Source organism: Melospiza georgiana, chromosome 14 (genome assembly GCF_028018845.1).
Source record: "Melospiza georgiana isolate bMelGeo1 chromosome 14, bMelGeo1.pri, whole genome shotgun sequence".
NCBI lineage: Eukaryota > Metazoa > Chordata > Aves > Passeriformes > Passerellidae > Melospiza > Melospiza georgiana.
In genome coordinates this window covers 10413261-10433108 of record NC_080443.1, presented here as the reverse complement: position 1 = coordinate 10433108, position 19848 = coordinate 10413261, and the positions used below count along the sequence as shown (strand labels likewise).

General features: G+C 42.6%; 1 protein-coding gene across 2 annotated transcripts in view; it reads left to right on the top strand.

Annotated features, from left to right (window-relative positions):
• The first annotated feature begins 904 nt into the window (after positions 1-904).
• Positions 905-19848, top strand: part of TOX3 (TOX high mobility group box family member 3) — a 73871-nt gene continuing 54927 nt past the window's right edge. For both annotated transcript variants that reach the window (XM_058034378.1, XM_058034377.1), the window contains exon 1: positions 905-1449. In XM_058034378.1, the coding sequence (XP_057890361.1) occupies positions 1348-1449 (102 nt within the window). In that variant the 5' untranslated portion in view covers positions 905-1347. The remainder of the gene's footprint in view (positions 1450-19848) is intronic.

Sequence of the window (19848 nt, the reverse complement as noted above, 5' to 3'; positions counted from 1 at the left end):
GCATCAGAAGGGGGACTGAGCATGGGCCCAAGGATGTCTGTCCTCCAGAGAAGGTCTTGCTGCTGTTGTACAGTTAAGCCTTGTATACTTATGTTACCATTGCTATTTTGCAGCTGAATGGAGGAAGCTCCATCTGGGGCACACTTTCAGTTGCCTGAGAACTGTCCAGGAATCCGCCCTAGACCCAAAAATCAATCCTCTCCCTGTCACTGGAGCCTTGACGTCCAGGGCGTTTCCATTCCTCTTCCTTGCACCTTGTCTGCACGGCTCAAGTTGTAAAGTTAGCTGGCCTTGTGCTGCTTTAGTGTTTTCTCCAAAAGTTCTGGAGCAGATTTTCGGCTCAGCAAACCTCCGTGCAAGGGAGCAGACACGGCTGGGCTGTGCCTACGACTGACAAAAAAAATTTGGGTTATTAGCGGGTAGCTTTGACTCATCACCCGGAGACTTTGAGAGTGCGAGGAGCTTTCTGTAAGCGAGGCAGGTTTAAAGTCTTGCTCCTGACAGCACGTTAGAAAAACCTCGTTTCTTCTGCTACCAACCTGACGCAGCAAGGCAGCGGTGTGAATCGATAAAAGTGCATTATCCCCCCCCCCCCAAAAAAAGGGCGGAAAACTGGTGGAAGCGGTGAAAGTTACTCACCTGGACCCTTCCCGGAGCGAGGACAGCCATGGGCAGGGCCCGGGCGGGGGAGCGGCGGCGGGCGGGGCGGGGAGGGGCGCGGGCCGGGAGCGCTGCCAGCGCGGCGCCGCTCGCTCGGCACTTGGCCCCGCAGCGCCCGCCCAGCGCAGCCCTGTTGCACCGAGCCCGGGCGAGGCGCCCCCTGCCCGGCAGCGCGGGGCGGCCGCGGCCCCGCCGTGCCCCGCTCCGCCGGCGCTGACGGCGCCCCCGCCTTTGTCGGGCGGCCGCTCCGTCCGTCAGTCCGTCCGCGCCGGGCGCGTGGCTCCTTTGTGTACGGCAGCTGCTCCTGAATGCGGAGGCAAAGCCTGTGGCTTGGCACTGAGCTTTTAAAAAACAACAGCCCTCCCTCCCTCCTTCCCTCTCCCCAGCCCTCCCTCCTTCCCTCCCCTCCCCTCCTCCCGCCGAGGTGGACGGGCATCCATCCACCTGGGGTCCGCTGCCCACCTCTCCTCTCATCCTGCTCTCTTCTCCTCCTTGTTTACCTGCACTTTTCCGCCGCCTCTTCCCCCGCTGTCCCCGCCGCCCCCCGGTCCCCGCTCTCGGGCAGGCTCGGCGCCCCGCAGCTCCGCTCCCTCGGCGCTTCGCCCGTGCCCCTGCCCCGGGGAAGGCACTTGAAGGTGGATCTATTAAACCTCCCGGCGGTCTCTCCAAGTGGACCAAATCTCCAGCATGGATGTAAGATTTTACCCGGCTGCGGCGGGCAGCGCGCTCCCCGGAGACCCTTCCAACCTGGACTTTGCCCAGTGTTTGGGTTACTACAACTACAACAAGGTGATTATTCCCGCGGGTGTTAATTCCTCGTGCTGCTGCCCGGGGCTCCGTCGGGGCGGGGGGCTCGGGGCTGGGGGATGCGCGGAGCCCGGGGCGGTGCGCCCGCCGCTCTCCGCGGGGCCGGAGGATGCGCAGCCCCGCAAAGTTGCGGTCGGCGGGGCCGGGCGCGGGGCTCGCCCCGGGGAACGTGCCCTCGGGCCGGTGCTCGGGCTGCTCAGTGGGTGCGAGCGGCAGACAGCCGGGAGGAGCTCGGGGAGGCGATGGTGCTCCCCGTGGCCGGCGAACAAAGGCGCGTCCCGGGCGCGCAGCGTTCGCGCTGGGCTCGGCACTTGCCGAACTTTCCCCGGGCGGCTCCCGGCGGGTCGGGCAGAGCGCGGTGGGCTCGGACGGCCCTGGAAGGAGAGCACGGAGCCTCCCTCTGCTCTGTTCTCTCGGCTCAGCACGGCTCTGTTACGGCCGGTTCCTAACTAGAGGATTATCCAAACGGGAGGATTATCCAAAAGCGCATCAGCTGCTGGTACAGGAGGGTAACTAGCGCTCCGCTTTGGCGAGGGCTGTCACAGAAGTTGCAGTACCACTTCTGTCTATTCACACCTCTGCGGCATGTGCAGTGTTTGGAGTAAACCTTACAAGCAATAGTCATCTCCCAGTGTCTTACCTTCATTTACAGAAATATGTTTTAATAATACGGGGATGATTTACCACAAATTACCCAAAGTTGAGAATGACACTGTGACTCACGCTATTTTGAAAAAGCCTTAGCTGTTTGCACTGTGATGTGTCAATAGCACATTGAGCTATTAGCACTGGGCCCTCACACATGCACATGAAGATCCCTTTCACGCTGTGTTTTTCCTGGTGCTATGTTTGTCCAACCTCTGGGGCCTTTTGTGAGGCGCTGTATGAGATGCTGGGGAAAAGAAGGGTGCTGCATGAAGCCTGAACTTGCGTTAAATCCTGCTTTTTTTTTTTTTTTTTTCAAAACGAAGAGACAAACTTTGCTGAAATTCAGAGACAGAAGTAACGTGGCGTTCAGATAGATTCAGGAGCTGAAGAAAACTTTCTCCCGGAGCAATCGCGCCTGGCTGTATGCCGTGGGTGTCGCTCTGCGGGCTGATGTCCACCGGGGCCGCTGCTGCTGGCCTCGGGCAGGCGGGGCGCGGTGTCCGGCCCGTGTCCAGCTGTCCGGCCCGTGTCCAGCCGTCTGTCCGGCCGCGGGGCCCGCGCATGCGCCCGCGCTGTGCGCTTTGTTAGCGCGGAGCGCGCAGGGCGTGAGGCAGGGATGGAATAAATGTCAGCGCTGCTCTGGGCGCTGCCGAGGGCTCCGGGAGCTCCGAAATGCCTCGTAAATGTCCGCTGCTGGCTGATAAGCCGGCTAATTTTGGAAACTTGCAGCGCTTGCTGGCAGCCGGCGTGTTTACTGTAAATTTCACTTGTTCTGCGACTTTGCTGTGTTGTGCAAGGCGTGCGCTCAATTCAAGCTCAGGTGCAGTTTACTCTGTAGGCTCTTTCTACATTTCTTTGTACGTCCAAAATTTTTAATATCTTGTGAATACCGGTAGTTTCTCATGTCCATTAGCTTGCTGCTAGTGCCGTTACATATAACCTTTTGACTCTATTTCCCATCGTTGTACAAAGAGAACAGAGTGTGCATTCAGAAAAAGTCAAAAGTAACTAACTTTTGGCCTATTCAGAAACACATTTCAGTTGCTGTACTCCTGAACATAATTTTGGCAAGTACCTCGTAGGCCAGGCTTCCAGTCCGCAGCAGAAAATATTTTAATTAACAGAGTACAGCTCATGATGCTTGTGCCTTATAATAGATATCTTTGTATGCAGAAGGCCTGATCTGGAGCGGGCTGACACACGCAGAATTGTGTTGCTGTTGCTGTGAGCTCTTCATTGGCTCAGCTGGCAAAACAGCAACGTGGTGTACAGGTGTTTCAAGGACAGAAGAAGAATTTGTGAATGAGTTCCTAGAAAGGATAGGCCTAACTGTGTTAATCTAATCTCATTTTCTGCATTGTTTATAATCTGCAGTTATAGGAGTCATTGTAAATTTGTGGGGTTTTTAATTATTCTGATAAAGAGAGTACATCTGTTTTGATATCTTGCCTCCCTGCTTTGCTTTCCTTGTCTTCTATCCTTTTCCCTGTGTTTCTAAGGAAAATAAATGATTGTTCTGTTAGGTACTGAGATGACCAGAAGGCACTGAAAAAAAGGGCTGAAATATTTACTCTGCTGAAGTAAATGTGAGAACTGTTATTGATTTCACTAGGGACAGTATTTCACCTCAAGTCTTTCTGAAACTCATTTGAGTGTCCTGCCCACTCATCCATGCCTGCTTCATTGTTAGGAGCTGAATCCGTATTCTCCTTGTGACAGTGACATTGCCTGTGACAACTGCTGGGAAGCAGCATGATGGCAAGAGTAAACAGACTAGGTGGTTGTATGTATGTGCAAAAGCAGAATTATTTATGTGAAAATATTCTCAAGATCATTAAGACAGAGTGGATGGCATATGGCCTGCCTGTGGAAAATTGTACCTTGCATCATAGTGTCTAAAAATATCAAATTTAAAACCTTTTAGTGCAAATACACTGCACCCTGTGAGACAGTGCTGCCTTCCACCTGCCTGCTTTAAACAGAATTTCCCAGGCCTGCAGGGTTTTTGTCCTTCAGTGGATGCAGCACTGGCAGGAATGTGGCAGACTGACCCGTGAACCCCCAGACAGCACTTGGGATCTCAGGGTGCCCTGTGAGGAGGGGTCAGGGATGGGAGGGGAGCTGAATCCTGAGCCCTGGGTTTGGAGCCAGGCATGCTGAGGAGCTGTGCTGGCCTTGTGCAGATAGCCTTGGCTGGATTCCACCCCAGCTGCTTTCTAAGTGCAACATTGTGCTTTGAAATTGGTGCTCAGGACTGGATAAGAAGACCTGAGGGTGAGGGATAAGAAGACCTAGGGGTGAGGGATGTCATCTTGGGGTGTTTTGGAGAAGAGTTAGCCTTGAGTGCAAGACAGGTGTTTGAAATGGACTGGTGTACATCCACAATCCTGCCACCACTGGCAGTGCAGCAGCTTCTGGGAGATCCACTGGGACTCTTTTGGGGAGGTGGTGCAGCATGGCATGCACATGGAGAGGGCAGAAGAGGAAACAGGGGCACAGAAGTGCAGTGATTTGTCCAAGGTTACCCAGTCGGTCACTGACATAATCAGGGCCACAACCAAGGTATTCTGAGATTCAGTCCAGTGGTTTATGCTGAATCTCATTTGCTCTAATAGGATTACTTACATGTTTAAAGTAAAGCATGTGCTTAAGTGCTTTGCTGGATCAGGGCCATATTTGATAACTTTTCAGCCCTGATGTGAGAGTGCATTACTTGACCCTGCGTGTGTGTGCCTGGTTCAGGATAACAGGGATCCACTTCTGCTCCATGGAATTGGACAAGTGAAACCATGGTTTGCCTGCTTCTAGAAGAATCCTGCTGCAGTATACTAAAAAAAAAAATTCACCAAAAAGGAGCTATAAAAATTACAGAAAGTTGAAAGAGACCAGCTGTTGTAAAACATTCTGCTTCTGTTTTGAGCCCTTTTATGGTTCTGCAGATGGAGAATGATTTTGGACATTCAGTACAGTTGAGTAGCTTTTCTAAACAAACTTTTTCACTTATTGAGTAAATTATATGTCTTGTACTAAAAATATTTAGGAAACTAGTATTCATCCTGGCATATACATGTGTTTTTGGGTTTTTTTTTTTTTTTTTTTTTTTTTTTTTTTTTTTTAAAGGAGCTGTAATTCTTATAATGCCATTTGGAAAAAGTGAAAACTCCAAAACCTAAATACATACAGCTCAGTGCTTGAGTTATCATATTAAATTCCAGAATCCTTACTTCATTATTTAACTGCCTGCATTTTATAACGTTTATCTCTACTACACAGATTGTCCTTGAAGGATACAAATTTCAAACACACATACCTTAATTTAGGCACTACCATACATATGAGATTGTCAGAGCTTGATGTTTTTGGCTGAAATATTTTTCATTTTACAAAGGAAGCTCAGGAAGTTTATCTTGTTCTTCCAGAGGTAAAGCAAAGACAGCAGTAGTTTAGTAGCAGCTAAACTGGGGCTCTAAGTCATTCCTATTAGTGTGTTGTTAGGAAAAAGTAGATTACAGTTATGCAAATAATTTAAAACTACTCTTCTTGCAAATTTAGTGTGGCTCTATATGCATAGGTTTTCCTCTCCTGCAGCAGATGGTGGGAGACAATGGGTGCATGTATGTTGCTGAGATGGAAAGCTCCATGCTCACCCATCAGCTGCCCTGCAGATATGCCTGTTTACATCTGGGCTCTGCTCTGCTGCTCTGTGCTGAGCTCCTGTGTGTGTGTCCACAGCCTGACCCTGGCAGAGGTGGCCCCAGCTGGTGGCACAGGGCCACAAAGCACCAGGCAGGCAGCTCCCACAAATGAGAGGTGTGTAGCACAGACACAAATACACGTCGTGTTGGAGACAGCTTAGGCAGGGGATTGGGAACTTTCTGTTCAGTGTCAACTCAGTAAATGATATTTTATCACCAGCATTTTCCACTGATCATTTGGCACACGTGGCAAGTGTGCTCAACTGCTTCTTTCCCAGAACAGCCAGCTCCTGCCTTGGATATCTCAAAACCTCACGGCTGTGTAGGCAACTACTGCTAGGGAGCAAAAGAATTCCCAAAATATTTGTCTGTCCAGTCCAGCACTAAAATTGTTGGACATAGAATTCCTAGTCCCTGGAAGAGGAAGTGAAATGGTCATATGAGTGTGTCCACCAGAACGAAAATTACAATTTGTATCATCACCCCACCTTGCATTATGCTGCTTTGCCGGCAGAGTCACCCCTGAGGTTTTGTGCCATAGCTGAGAGCTGGCTGTGAAACAGGAACCCCTGTGTGCCACAGCTGGGCAGGAACCTGTGGTGCTCAGAATGAAACACCTGTAATGGGGACACTGACTGGACTGTGCAGTGTACAGTTCTTCTGTTGCTCACATAATGCAGCTCCTATACTGAATGTACCATTTTCTGATTGAGAATTGATTGTATAAAAAAAATATACTTTGTAGAAGTCAGTTTTTAGAAATATTTTTTAGGTGTTTCCATTACAGTGGGTTACAGCCAGATCAGTGAGATGCTTGCAATAATACAGTAATACATGAAGAGTTTGAACTCAATGCTGAGGAGATATTTAGAGTACTTAAGTTATGTATGGAAATCATTAGTGGGTGGAGTTCTTAAAACAGTGATGTTTTGTAGCAATCACAACTCTGGGGTGTGTGTGCCCTGGACGTGGAGCTCCACTTTACACCTGGAGTGAGGAAACATTGACCAAATCCACTGAGATTACAAGAACTTCATTCCCATTGACCAGATCCACTGGGATGACAAGAACCACAGTCCCAGAGTTCCACCCATAGTACACCACGTTGCACTTCACAGACAGGTCCCCAGTCCAGCCTAACCTTATAATGAGTTATTGCAAATTTATAATAAAATATAAAATAGAAGCACAGGAAATATCAGCCTCTGTTCTTTGGCAGATACTCAGGAGAGGCTCTCAGTTGTGTGATTCATTTGTTGCAGTTTTGTGCAGTGTCTGACAAAGCAAGGCCAGTCAAACTGTGACCTGTGGTTTGTGCTGCAGCTTTTATTAAATTTACAGTTAATACATGCCTGTGTATTTGTTGAATTCTGATACTCCTCAAAAACCTAAGTAATGCTACTGAACGATGATGATCAAATTTAAGAGGAGAAGAATTTGTACAGCACTAATCCTACCTCTTTATCTGTAATCACTTTTCCACTGCTGTAAAATTGAGTACTGTTATACAGACCTAATGGCAGGGTTGAATTTTCAAATGCTTCACACTCTTATCTGATAGCTGTGTTCTGTACTGTTACCTGTCTGTGTGATGTATTTATAGAGTGCCAGTCACCACAGTATCTTTGTGATGATTGCTACCAAAATTGAGAACTCTGAGGTGAAAATCTAATCAGGACTTTAGATAACAATGTCACACAAGAGCCTTCTGGTCTTTGCCTCTGTGCTCTGTTCAGATGAAGACTTAGATGAGATCATGCTTGCTGCCACGTTATTCATTTTTTATTTTTGTAACAAGATTTCTATTTCACATCTTTTCCACTGATGTTAGCATGTGTCAAAACAGTCCAAATCCTGTTTTGAATATATTCTCTCTGTTTGTACCTGAAACAATGTATTCAAAATCACAGGCATTACAGGGCAGCTGAAATATTAAAACCAAAAGGGGAGACTTTCATTACACAGCTGCTTCTGCCATGGGTAACCTTGAATATCCAAACAGATGTTTTCATGAACTTCTTCATTCACTTCATGGTAATGGGCAGATTAACTGAAAATATTATTTTCATCACATTAAAAATAACTGAGTCTTATGAGCAGAGTGCTGGAAGTATGATTGACCCATGCTGCAGACTGAGTTGTGTTGGCAGAGGTGTGCTACTGAAAATAGACAATGTTAGTTTATAATTGAAAACTGTTTTAAGCAAACAGTTCATCTAGTTTTCAGATTGTTTGTATAGTTCATGTTCCAGCTCTTGGCGTCAGTGTTTGCTGTTTATTCCTGCACAACCAGTTTGCCCAGCAGCCACATTTGGTTGAAAAGCGCCATATCAAGATAGAAAGAAAAGCAATCCATTCTCAAAAAATGTAAGTTGAAAGTATCCCTTGTACCAAAGTGGTTTTTACATCCATAGAAGACCCATTCAGTGTGAGCATTTTTCCCTTACTTCCATGTTCATTAGATCAGGCCTGACCTTGGTATTTCACAGGAGAAATTTTTATCCATTCAATGTTTTATTTTCACTGTTTTAAAGTAACAGCCCTTCTCACTGTCTGGGTCACAGAGCCACGTGTTATTGTTCCTGGCCAAAGACTTGTGAGAGCTGAGAATAACGTGGAAAACAGTGGGTTGTGTCATAGGTTAAAAACAAAGGCAGGACTTGGACTGGTAACCTCTGAAATGAGGGATCAGAGGTCCCAGCTGCTGGCTGGGGTGAGAGCTGCAGAGGCAGCAGCACAGGGATCTCCTCCCTTCCCTGCTCTGCTTTACCACATATGTAAGTGATGGTTATGTTAAGTCATTGTGTTAAAGCAGCAATTTCTCAGACAGATACATTTGCATTGAATTTTCCTTCTCTACAGTGAATATTCTGAAGAGTTCTGATCAACTGGAGAACCTAACAAAAGGTTGGAAATACATAAAATTACCAGCATGGTAGGATTTGTGGAAAATGAAGTCTATGTGCAGATGGCTGAGATCACTTGAGGCGAGGTGTCTTCATCTCTCCCTTTGATTTCCTTAAGAAATTTTGTCAAGAGAAGCTCTGCTGTGTTTGGCATTCCATGTGGTTATAGTTAGTATTGTAATTCTCTGAGCATTAATATGAGGGAAATTAGATGGAACTAAAATCTAAATAGTTTTAGACATCGAAGTTAATAAAGTAGGTTTGTTTTTTTTTTTTTTGTTTTGGGGTGGGGCTTTGTTTGTTTGTTTTTTGTTTTTGTTGTGGGGGTTTTGTGCATTTTTTGGAAGGAAACAACATGGGCTTTATGAATCATCTTTTCTATCCCAATGGGACAATGCCTGTATTCAAAGTCACTGAATTATATAAAGGTTTGTAGGTTCAGGACATACTTAAACACCTCAGTATTGATTAACTGTCTAATTTTGATAAGAAAATGGTGTTAAAACCATGCAAAAATCAATTGCTGAATGTTGGAGTAGCTTATTTTCAGAGCAGATCATATTTATCTGCCATTCTTTTTATGCTACTGTCTTCATGGTTGTAAGGCTTACACAAATAGTTGAATTTGTGAATGGTTTGAGATACTGTATTTCAGTACTTGTTCTTAATAGAATTTGTTATTAATAAAATGCTTTTGTTAAACTGTACTTTTATCAGCAAACTGTTTATGTGATAGGGGATTACCAGTCCTCTATTTGCATTCTTTAAATAAATAAGAATTTTATTAGGCAAGGAAAAATAATCATTTTGTTTGCTTTAATAGGTTAATGCTGTTACTTTTGTGGTTTCCTAAAAAGCACGTGGCTGAAATGATGACTATAATAGGTGGTGGCCCTGTAAATATGGGGCTATTGTGCTATTTATCTTTGGTAGCAAAAATCTTGGTAGTTGTGGTTTCCTACCAACAACCAACATGGTTCTTTTTTCTCCTGTTGTTTTGCTTGATACAGTTTGAAATATGTTGTATTTTAAAAAAGCCTATTCTATACATGTGGTAAAACCCCCAGAATTTTATGATGCATTCTTTGCTCTTTTTCACAGCAGAACTTTTAGTAAAAACAAGACTGACCTCAAAACTACACTGGACCATAGATGTAAATACACTGTGAGGTGCAAACACAAGAGCTTAGTATAGATTTGCACTACAAAGCAATCATGAGAGTAAATAATATGTGACTATTATGCCTATGTGACTTTCTCTTTGTGGTTTTATGAGGGTGTCCAATTGCTGTGTTGCAAATGATAAGATGAAGTCATTTGTATCAATTTATTTTGTCCTTCCAAATAATTTGCAATTTCAGGATATTGTTAAATAAAAGGATCTAACAGATGCTTCTGCTGTCCATTCCTCCTGACGTTTTTAAATCCTACTTAGAGCTATCTTTATGCTCCCGTGATGGTGCAGCTGAGACCCAAGGAGAGTATGTGGAGTGGTAAATCAGATGTTATGTCAGACAGGGCAGCCAGGCTTCCTAAACAGTGGCTTGCATCACTGCTTCCACGATAGAGATCTACCTGCTGTTTATGACAGGGCAGAAGTGCCTTTGTTTCATTCTCATTCTTCCATCTAAGCCTCTTTTAATGTAATAGCTCTGTGCTGGGGTCTTGGATGATGTTGTAAGGTGCATTGGGTATTGTGTGGCTTCTGTAATTGTTTCAAGGATGTGACAAGCCCTCAGTCTCAGCTCCCAAGGTTGTCTCACCTGGGTCTGCCCCAGCACTCTGAGTCAGCCATCCCTGTGTGTTGGTGGCTGCAGTGCTGAGGTTCAGTGCCCCCTGCTCTCCCTGGCCCGCTGATGGAAACAATGGTTTGTTCTGAGATTTTCCCTTCCTGGAATCAGCTTTGTGGGTGCCTTTGCCATTCCTTGGGTGGTTTTCGCATCTTATCATGGCTCTGCCTTGGGCTGGCTGATGGCACATACCAAAAACCTGACATCCTTGGAGCCACCACAGCTGGGACAGAACCTTGGTGTTTGTGCAGCTCAGACTGAATTAGGTGAAAGACAGGCCTAAATATGACTCAGAGTGATTAATCAGAGATCATATGATAGGAAAATATCTTCATGAAATACCTACTCAAGCAGGAAAACACACAGCACTTCGGTGTTGTGCATACACAGGTGTGTGGTGTGTCCAGTGTGCAGCCTAGAGATCAATCTTGCTCTTTTACCTGTAATTCTTCACAACAAACAGCTATAGAATGGTAGTGTGAGCTTCTGTGTTTATTTTGCTTCAATCTGCAGCTATAGCTTGCCCAGTTTAAGTAGAAAACTGTTTTTCTAAATTTAGTTGGCAAACAACTTGTGATAGGATAGCAGCCTTTTTCTGTCTTCTCTGCTAGAAAGTGTTTGAGTAGGGATGGTGAAGATTGGCTTTGACTTCTATCAGCACAAATATATTGCTGGTGATAACATATCATAGGAGTATGCTGCCTATCTCCTGTATTCTTGTCTCTAGTAAATAGCAGTTTTTCAAGAGAGGTCTCAGAATTTGCCCTTCTGTTAATAGTCTGGTGGAGAGTTTACATACCAGAAAAGAATCCTGATTCTTCACTTGATAACATATTAAAGGGCTTGGTTTTTTGGTTTTTGTTCTTGTGGGGTTTTTTATTTTTTTGTTTGTTTGTTTTTGAGGTTTGTGTTGGGTTTTGTGAAGAAAATTGGCAGCTATTGCTTGTAATACATGCAACTAATAAATGTGAAATTGAAAACGTGACTCTTGGACAGTCACACATTTTTAAAGCTCAGACAATGTGGATTGGTTTGCACCAGTTCTAACACAGTTCCACTGCTTGGGAAATGTGGGGAGGGACCCTTTGCTCCTGCACAGAATATTTACATTGGGATACAAAGATCTTTTTTGGAGATCATGGGGCTCCTTATGATGGCTTGTAACATTTGGATTGCTAACTAACTGAGTTCCATTATAGTGCACTCTGCATCATATTCCCTGTCATTTGTGTGTTTATGCAGAATTATTTCTAAATAGAAGCTTTTAAGGTTATTCCATCATGAGGCATAAGTGAGAGACAGTGATAAAAAGCTTGATTTATTATGACTAACTGCAGGTGAACACTGTTGTTATGCCTCATTCTGAGTGTTTCTGTGACTCAAAAAGGACTCCATTAAAATACCATGACGTCAATGGAGTATTTTAAATGCATATGAAAGGATAAAGTCTAGAAATCATAATAGTAAAAGTATCTATCCATATACTTCTAGACTAAATAAAGCATTTGTAGATCTTGTGAGTTTCATTTATTCTCTGTGTGGGTGAGATCTGATACAAAGGATACATTTTCCTTTCTGGTCCCCCAGATGTAACCTTTTTTCTTTTAAAATAAATGTGAAAGCAGAAGGGACAATATCCATGGAGGAAAGTTATTCTGCACCTTCAGGCTCATGAAATCAGATTGATACTTTGTAGCTGCAGTGAGTACAACCAATGCACCACCCATCTGACACAGAATTTTAACAGTGAGAAATCTTTGGTCTTCTTCTTTTTAATGATTTTTTTTCCCCCAATTCTTCTTATTTTGCTTGTTCTTGGAGTTTTGCTTTATCTTCCACACTTCTGTGGTAGGAAGCAGTCTTTGCATTATCTGTTGCCAAAGGAAATGGCCATTTGTTGATTTAAAAGGATAGAAAAAGGGATGTGAAACACCTTGGGGACAAAGAGGGAGTAGTACCTTGGGAACACTGCTAAATATTTACAATTGGAGGATCAAGTGTTTTCAGTCTCTCTGAGTTCTTAAACTTCTTTCTTTTGTTGGCAAGAAGCAGGAATAGAAGAGGGTAAAAATACCTGTTATTCTCATTAAAAAATTTTCCCTAGATTTTAAAGAACTGATCTTTGCTTCTTATTTGATCAAAAGAAAGAGGCCAAGCTCATCTTTGCCTCTTGGTTCAGTTTGTTTATGGCACCCAAACAAAGGAGCTTGTATCTGCAGCTTTTTTCCCCAAAACTCAAGTATCCAGGGGTCTTTGAATGCAGAAATAAGAAATAAGAAGATTTTAGATGATAAATCTCAGTATGTATGCTAGAGCAAGGCCAGTTGCTTATTGATCCCAGCTACTGAAGTTTTCCCTGTGAAGCTGATTTATGTTTATCTTAAAAAAAATAATCAATCAATGAGACAAACTGAACTTCATGTAAGAACTGATTTAAAACATATTCAGCTTTTTCTTTCTCATCCTTACTTTGTAAGAAAGTCTTCTGTGGATTCAAAAGGAAAGCGTGCAATTCTGCTCTTCGCATAGGAATATACTTTCTTTAAACAAGAGTTGTATCTGCTTTTGAATTGAGCTTCATGAACTTGCTGGGAAAAATTCAGCTCACAGGGTGTATTTTGAAACACTGGTTTTTGGGCACTGGATCACTCATTTCCTAAAAGGATAAAGGCAGTTCTTTGTACCTGCTGGCAAGACAAAGGAGTCAGTGCTGCTGCTGCCACGTTATGTGAGGACAGGCTGCCGTGTTGGTCAGTGCTGGCTCTGGCTGGTGGGAAACACCTCTTCTGCTGGGCCTCTCATCCTCACCAGAACCAACACATTTCACTGGTTTTGTCTGTACTTTTACTAAATAAATGAATTATTTTTATGTTTTCTCTGGCTTAGACACCAAATAAAAATGAAGGAAAATGCTACATTCAGCGGAGAAGGTGTAGATAGTCTTCATGTCTGAAGCATGAGAGAACTGACACACAAAATTGCAGGTCTGGCAGAAAAGTTTAGAGTTTTTTTTTTAAATAAGTGCCTTATAGTGGAGAATTTGTTTTTCTTACAAGAAGAAAATGTAAGAGACAGTATCTATGGCCTAACAGTAATAATGGAAAATGCAGGGTGAGAAAGAAAGGAGTGTTGTTACAAGCATGGCTGTGTAAACCCTGGCTTAGATTGAGAAGGAGAGGAAAGCCTTTCTCTCCAGAGGGCTGAGCTGCTGAGGCAGCCCTTGCATAGGGAAGGAGCACTAATCACTTTTAAGGATGATGCTCAGGGTTGATGCTAAATGTCATCTGGATGGGTGAAACACAGGCCAGGGGGTGGCCGTACTTTTAATCTTGTTTTATGTTGTTCTTTTATGTTTCAATTTACATTCCTAAATATGCGATACTGAATTTGTGTTATGCACTCTGTGAGTCTTAGAGGGAGTCTGTGAGACTGGACAGGGCCACACAGATGTGATAGTTACTTGCACACTTAATAATAACTTTGGAGCATTGCATAACAGCTAGTAAAGAAAATTCATGTCCGAAGTCTAATTATATAAGGGAAAACAATTAGAAATGAGATTTATAGATGGTGGGTAGTTATCTTGTATCTCTTAATGAACGTACAGAGGCTATCCAGTTCTTCCTTCAGAAGTGGTGAGCTTTTCCTTGGTGGTGATGAGAAGAAAGGGAAAGGCCTTTAAGCATCTGAGGTGGTGGAACGTTCCACATCTGGAGCCTTGACAATCTCTAGAAGTGTGGTACTAAATCATTAGATAGTTTGTCTGGATGTGGGTGTTTTGCAAGTGCACATCAGGGAATCATCTGCTTCCTCACCTCCATGCTCTGCTAACTGGTAGCTGCCTCAGGTTTTGAGAACGCAGCACTCCCAGGAAATATGCTTTGTGCTGGATCCTGTGGTGTTCATTTGAATTATATTTTTAGTCCAGTGCACAAAAAAACTAACAGCATACTTATTTATCTACTCTTTTAGGAAATTTCTACTGTCCTCTATTGCCATCATTATTATAAACATCATATCTTTCTAATTGATGTAATAATTTTGTTCCCTGTATGTCCTTTTCCAGGCCTGTTACATGATAGAAAAATGTGGGCAGTGTGTTTGTTCTTTTTAAACAAAGATTATCTGTTGGCTTCTTGAAATGGTCCTCTGGTTGGAGTATATAAAATTGAAACTTCATCCAAGTAATTTTCTTTGAAAAATCACATGAAATAAGGGTAAAGCTGCAGAAGTTGTATGTCAACAAACAGCATCTTGAGAATTCTTCAGCTGGAGTGGAATCAGTTTAGTTATTGTTTCCAGCAGAGAGAGCCCAAGTGTGTGGCACAAAGACCTGGTAGATCTCAGATCTCTTTGAAAGCCTCTCATTCATAGCCCTGGAGATGTGACACACTGATGTTTTTTGAAGGGATCATTTGGCTGAACTGGTTTTGTGTTTCAGACTCAAAAACCTGTAGATTAATCTCAGAAGTTCAGAAAAATTTAACAGTAGTAAATATCTGCTAGTTCTGAGGTTTTAAGAATTACATGGCTCCTTCTGAACACTGGTAGCCTCATGTTTAGGTAGCTGATTATTTGCATTTGCAGCATGATTTTGTGGGAATTACTGAGCTCTGAAATACAGTGTGAAGATGTGCTGCTTGGTTATAAGGCAGTTTAATTGCAAAAATCTTATTGTCAAATTTCATTGCTGCTAATTCTTAATATGTCCCAAGACAATTATATTAATTTTGTGCTATTAAAATGTGATTAAAAACCAGTGTAGATTTTTTTCAATAAGATTCTAACTTTGTCTTTTTTTGAAGAGTAGGTTGAAATACTTGAAAGGTAAACTTTAAAACAGGTGACTGTAGCTGATATAAAAGTTTTCTTCAAAACCTCAATTGTCTGAAGTAATTATTCTTCCTACTTTGGCTGCTAAGTACTAACAGTGGGATTTTATTTGTTTATGCTTGTGCATCAGAATGGGTAATGATGAAGTGTTTTATCTAGTTGAAAGAAAGATTATTTTTCTTCTTAAGTGGACTTTAGAAAAGGGAATACCTGGGGCTTTTGTAGCATCCCAGACCCCTGAAGCTTGATAACAAAGCATTCATCATTGACCTAATGCATCAAACACTGATTTTGGGGTACTGGTTTGAGAGATACAGGCTGGGGTCTGGCTGGCAGGGAAGCACATCTCAGCAAGGACCAGTGGTGGACAGAAACAGAAAAACCTGCAGTGAGAGCCTGCACAGTGGCCAGTACCTGGCACACTTGCCCTGTGTGAGCAGGGGCTCAGGGACCAGGGCTGGACTAGCCTGGGGAAGGAGAGACTTCAGGGGACTTGGCAGCATCCCCTGTACCTGTGAGGAGATGGGGCAGCTCTGCACAAGGGTTCATGGTTGGAGGTAGAGTGGTAACAGGCACATGCTGAAATGAGAGTTTCAGGCTGGATGAAAAGAGGAAAAAATCACTTTGAGGATAACGGAGTATTGGAAGAGGTTGCCCGAAATCTGACGGTTCTTAAGACCAGAATGAGGAAAAGCCCCAAGCAAGAAGTTCCTCAGTTTGGTGTGGCTGTAATTTGAGCAGAGCTCAGATTAGAGATCTCCTGATGTTCCTTCCTAGGGCTGCACAAGGTGAATAGGTAGCAAAGATCAATTTGATGCTCCTTGCACTGTTGTAGAAAAACAGGTCTGGAAGGGTGGCACTGCCTCAGCCTCTGCTTGGCAGGGCCCTGCAGTGGGAGAATGAAACACTTGTTCCACATCCAGGATAACCATCCCTGCTCTGCTGGGATAACCATCCAGGATAACCATCCAGGATAACCATCCCTGCTCTGCTGGGATAACCATCCAGGATAGCCATCCAGGATAACCATCTCTGCTCTGCTGTGACAACCATCCAGGATAACCATCCCTGCTCTGCTGGGATAACCATCCAGGATAGCCATTCAGGATAACCATCCCTGCTCTGCTGGGATAACCATCCAGGATAACCATCCAGGATAACCATCCCTGCTCTGCTGGGATAACCATCCAGGATAACCATCTCTGCTCTGCTGTGACAACCATCCAGGATAACCATCCAGGATAACCATCCCTGCTCTGCTGGGATAACCATCCAGGATAACCATCCAGGATAATCATCCCTGCTCTGCTGGGATAACCATCCAGGATAACCATCAAGGATAACCATCCCTGCTCTACTGTGATAACCATCCAGGATAGCCATCTCTGCTCTGCTGGGAGGAGTTGGCTCTCCAGGGGCAGTGAGCTGGTCCCTGTGACCTGTCAGACCATGGTGATTTGATGCAGCTGCCTGGATCCCCCTGCCTTTGTAGATGCATATTAACTCATCCTAAAACAAGCAATTTTTGCTTAGTTCCATGTAACCTTGCTGTAAGGGATTTCTAAAATGGAGCCCATCAGTTTGGTTTGGCAGTGGTTACAGTGTAGGAAAAAAGCGTGTAAAGACTTTATTTGAAACTCCAATCTGGAATAGGTGTCGCTGGTACCCGTTAGCTTTTCATATATGTGACTTGGCTGTTGCTTCTATAATAAAGTTTTAGAGTTTCTTCTTTCCTTCTTCAAAATTCCATCCACATGATAATTCAGTTTTTATTCTCTATAGTACTCTTTAGAGAAATTCATCTAAAGGAAGGTTGTTCAAACATCAGAATTTCCTAGAAACCCTGTTGCTTTTGATACACAGAAAAACAAATCACAGTAGCAGCACAAATTTGGAGATGTAAAGTAGTTTTCCTAGAAAATAAAACTTTATTGTGCACAGCATTCTTGGATGAAGGTTTTTGGAGGAAGCTTTTAACTTTAGTAGATGTTAATTACTTTATTCTACATTTCTTCTTCCTCTGTAGCTGGTGCCAGGTGCTGGTTGCATGAACTGACGAAAGTGCCCATGTGTGAGAGGAATAGGGAATGTGCTGAACTTTAAAATCATACATTGGATAATTTGATGTTTTTTCAAAGTCCTAGTTCCAACCTAAATCTCTGTGGTATGTAATGGTGCCAAAAATGTTCATTGTAGGATGTTTTGGATTTTACATTTAAGGCACTAGAAAAGGATCTGATTTTCAGTGGTTGGATGTTATGGTTGTGGCAATGAAGTCCTTTAAAATGTCACATGCCCAAACCTCTCCCCCAGTCACCACCTGTATTGCAGTAAATTAAATCTTGACTAGTTAGTGCAGTCTGAAATCATCATGGTAGTAATTCACATCATTACTACAAGAGAGTGGCATAATGAAATTGCTTTGTTGGGCAGGAAAGGACAGAACCTAAACACTGAAATGGAAAATAACTCATTATAGTCATCCAAAACTCAAGATTTCACTGTCATTAAGACCTGCTCCAAACATTGAAAGGAGTAGTAGGTTGAAGAGAAAGTATCACCACCTTTATATCTTAGAAGAATTTCAAAGAAACTTTTTTATTCTTATGAAAATATTTTATGATATTAATATCACATTATAATATATCGCATCAATTTATTAATCAGAAGTAATTAGCTTTTGCAGTTTTAGAGACATTAGTCACAGAAATCACATACCCTAGAGAACATGGAGCAGGACTTCTTACATATGGCAAAAACATGGTGCTGCCTGTGTGGAAATGGTGCTTTCCCTGTGTTCTTTTGTATTAGTTAATAGAAAACCTCCTTGAAAGAAAAAGGATACTCATCAAAGAATGTTTTATGAAACAGAAAAAGAGAACTCGTAAACCCTGTTGGATTCCAAGAGTTATTACATTTTACATCATATGCAGTTTATTTTTCCAGATGCCACAGTTAAAAATAATGTATTTTTAATATTACTTGAAGGAGTCTACAGATTCATAATAGCACGTGACATGTTAATATCCTCTGTGACATCCTACTGGTCATATCCAACTGTGATAAACAGTTGTGTGTGCTATAAAAGTGACATCTATTATAAAAACAAGGATAATGCAAAAGGATACAAGCAGTCTCTTAAATTTGTAAAGACTGTTGCAAATCCTGAATGTTAATTTGAAGAAAAAAGTAAATGCTAATGCTAAGTTTATGCCTTCAGTTAATAGTCTTTTATTCTTTCAGAAAAAAAAAAGCAGCTATACTTTAAATGAATTTAATGAACTGCATAGACTGACATTTTCACTATAAAAGTCGCACTTCATTTAATGAAGTAGTTAAATATTGATGCTATATTAAAATACAGGCTGAATAAAAATGACAATATGGTTTTTAAAGTAAGAATTTGAGCTGTTTTTTCTTGTTATATTGAAAATTTCATGAACTGAGGAAAGGGAAATACAACAGAATATTTCCATAATAAACACAAGGCCCTTTGTTGAAATAACATTAAAGTTGAAAGACCCAAACCTATAAAAGAAAGGAAATAAAGTCACCCTACTCTTAACTTGGCATCTTTGTACTTAAACACTGGATGTTTAAATGAGTGGAACAACGGGATTTTGTAAAATTTTTAAAAATTCTTGGAAACAAAGACCTGTGCTGCAGTTGGTACATAGAAGACCTAGACATGTGTTTACCCAGGATCAAGAGGTGAATTGAGACCAAACAGGATCACAGTGTAAAGTAATGGTGCCTTCAGTGCTGTGATTTTGGTGACAGTATTCTGGCCAAGCTACATTTCCTGTGCTGTGGCTTCCACACATTTCAGTTGGGATAGTTTGAATTTTCAACTGAGATTTTACACCTGCACTTTCACCATAATGTTGACTAAAGGAATATTGCTGGCAAGCATGGCTGAGGTGTTTCCAGCTCCAACACTTGGATGATGGTAAGGGAAAAAGAAAACAAGAATGAATCCTAGCATAGATGTGAATGGGACCAGTGATTGAGTGATGGCATGATTGTCTTCACTTTGATGGATTGAATTATGTTGAAATGTACTTCATAAAGCTGTAGCAATTCTGACATCAGGCTTCTGTGTGTAGTAAAACACTGAGGATGACATCTTTGGCTTGTGGAAGTCAATGGCAAAACTCACATTAATTTCAGCCCTCTGTAATTTTATTCTCAGTAGCTGACTTCTAAAACAATGGCAAATTGATTTAGTACATTTTTTCCCCCCTTGGGAAAGATCTCAACTCTATGTAAAATGATTTGTCTTTTGACTTTCACACTCTTACTCTGAAAATATGAATTTTAATTCAGGATAAATACAATCTGATTTCCTTCCCCTACCTGTGAGCATGTAAACAGCAAAGGTGATAAAAGAAAGTGGAGCTATTTTGAAAGTGGTAGGTTGTATGTAGAGTTATATACACAACTGCTAATTGAAACTGAGGATGAGGAAGGCATTTTTCCAGTGGAAGGTTGTTGAATTCTTTCTGTGAC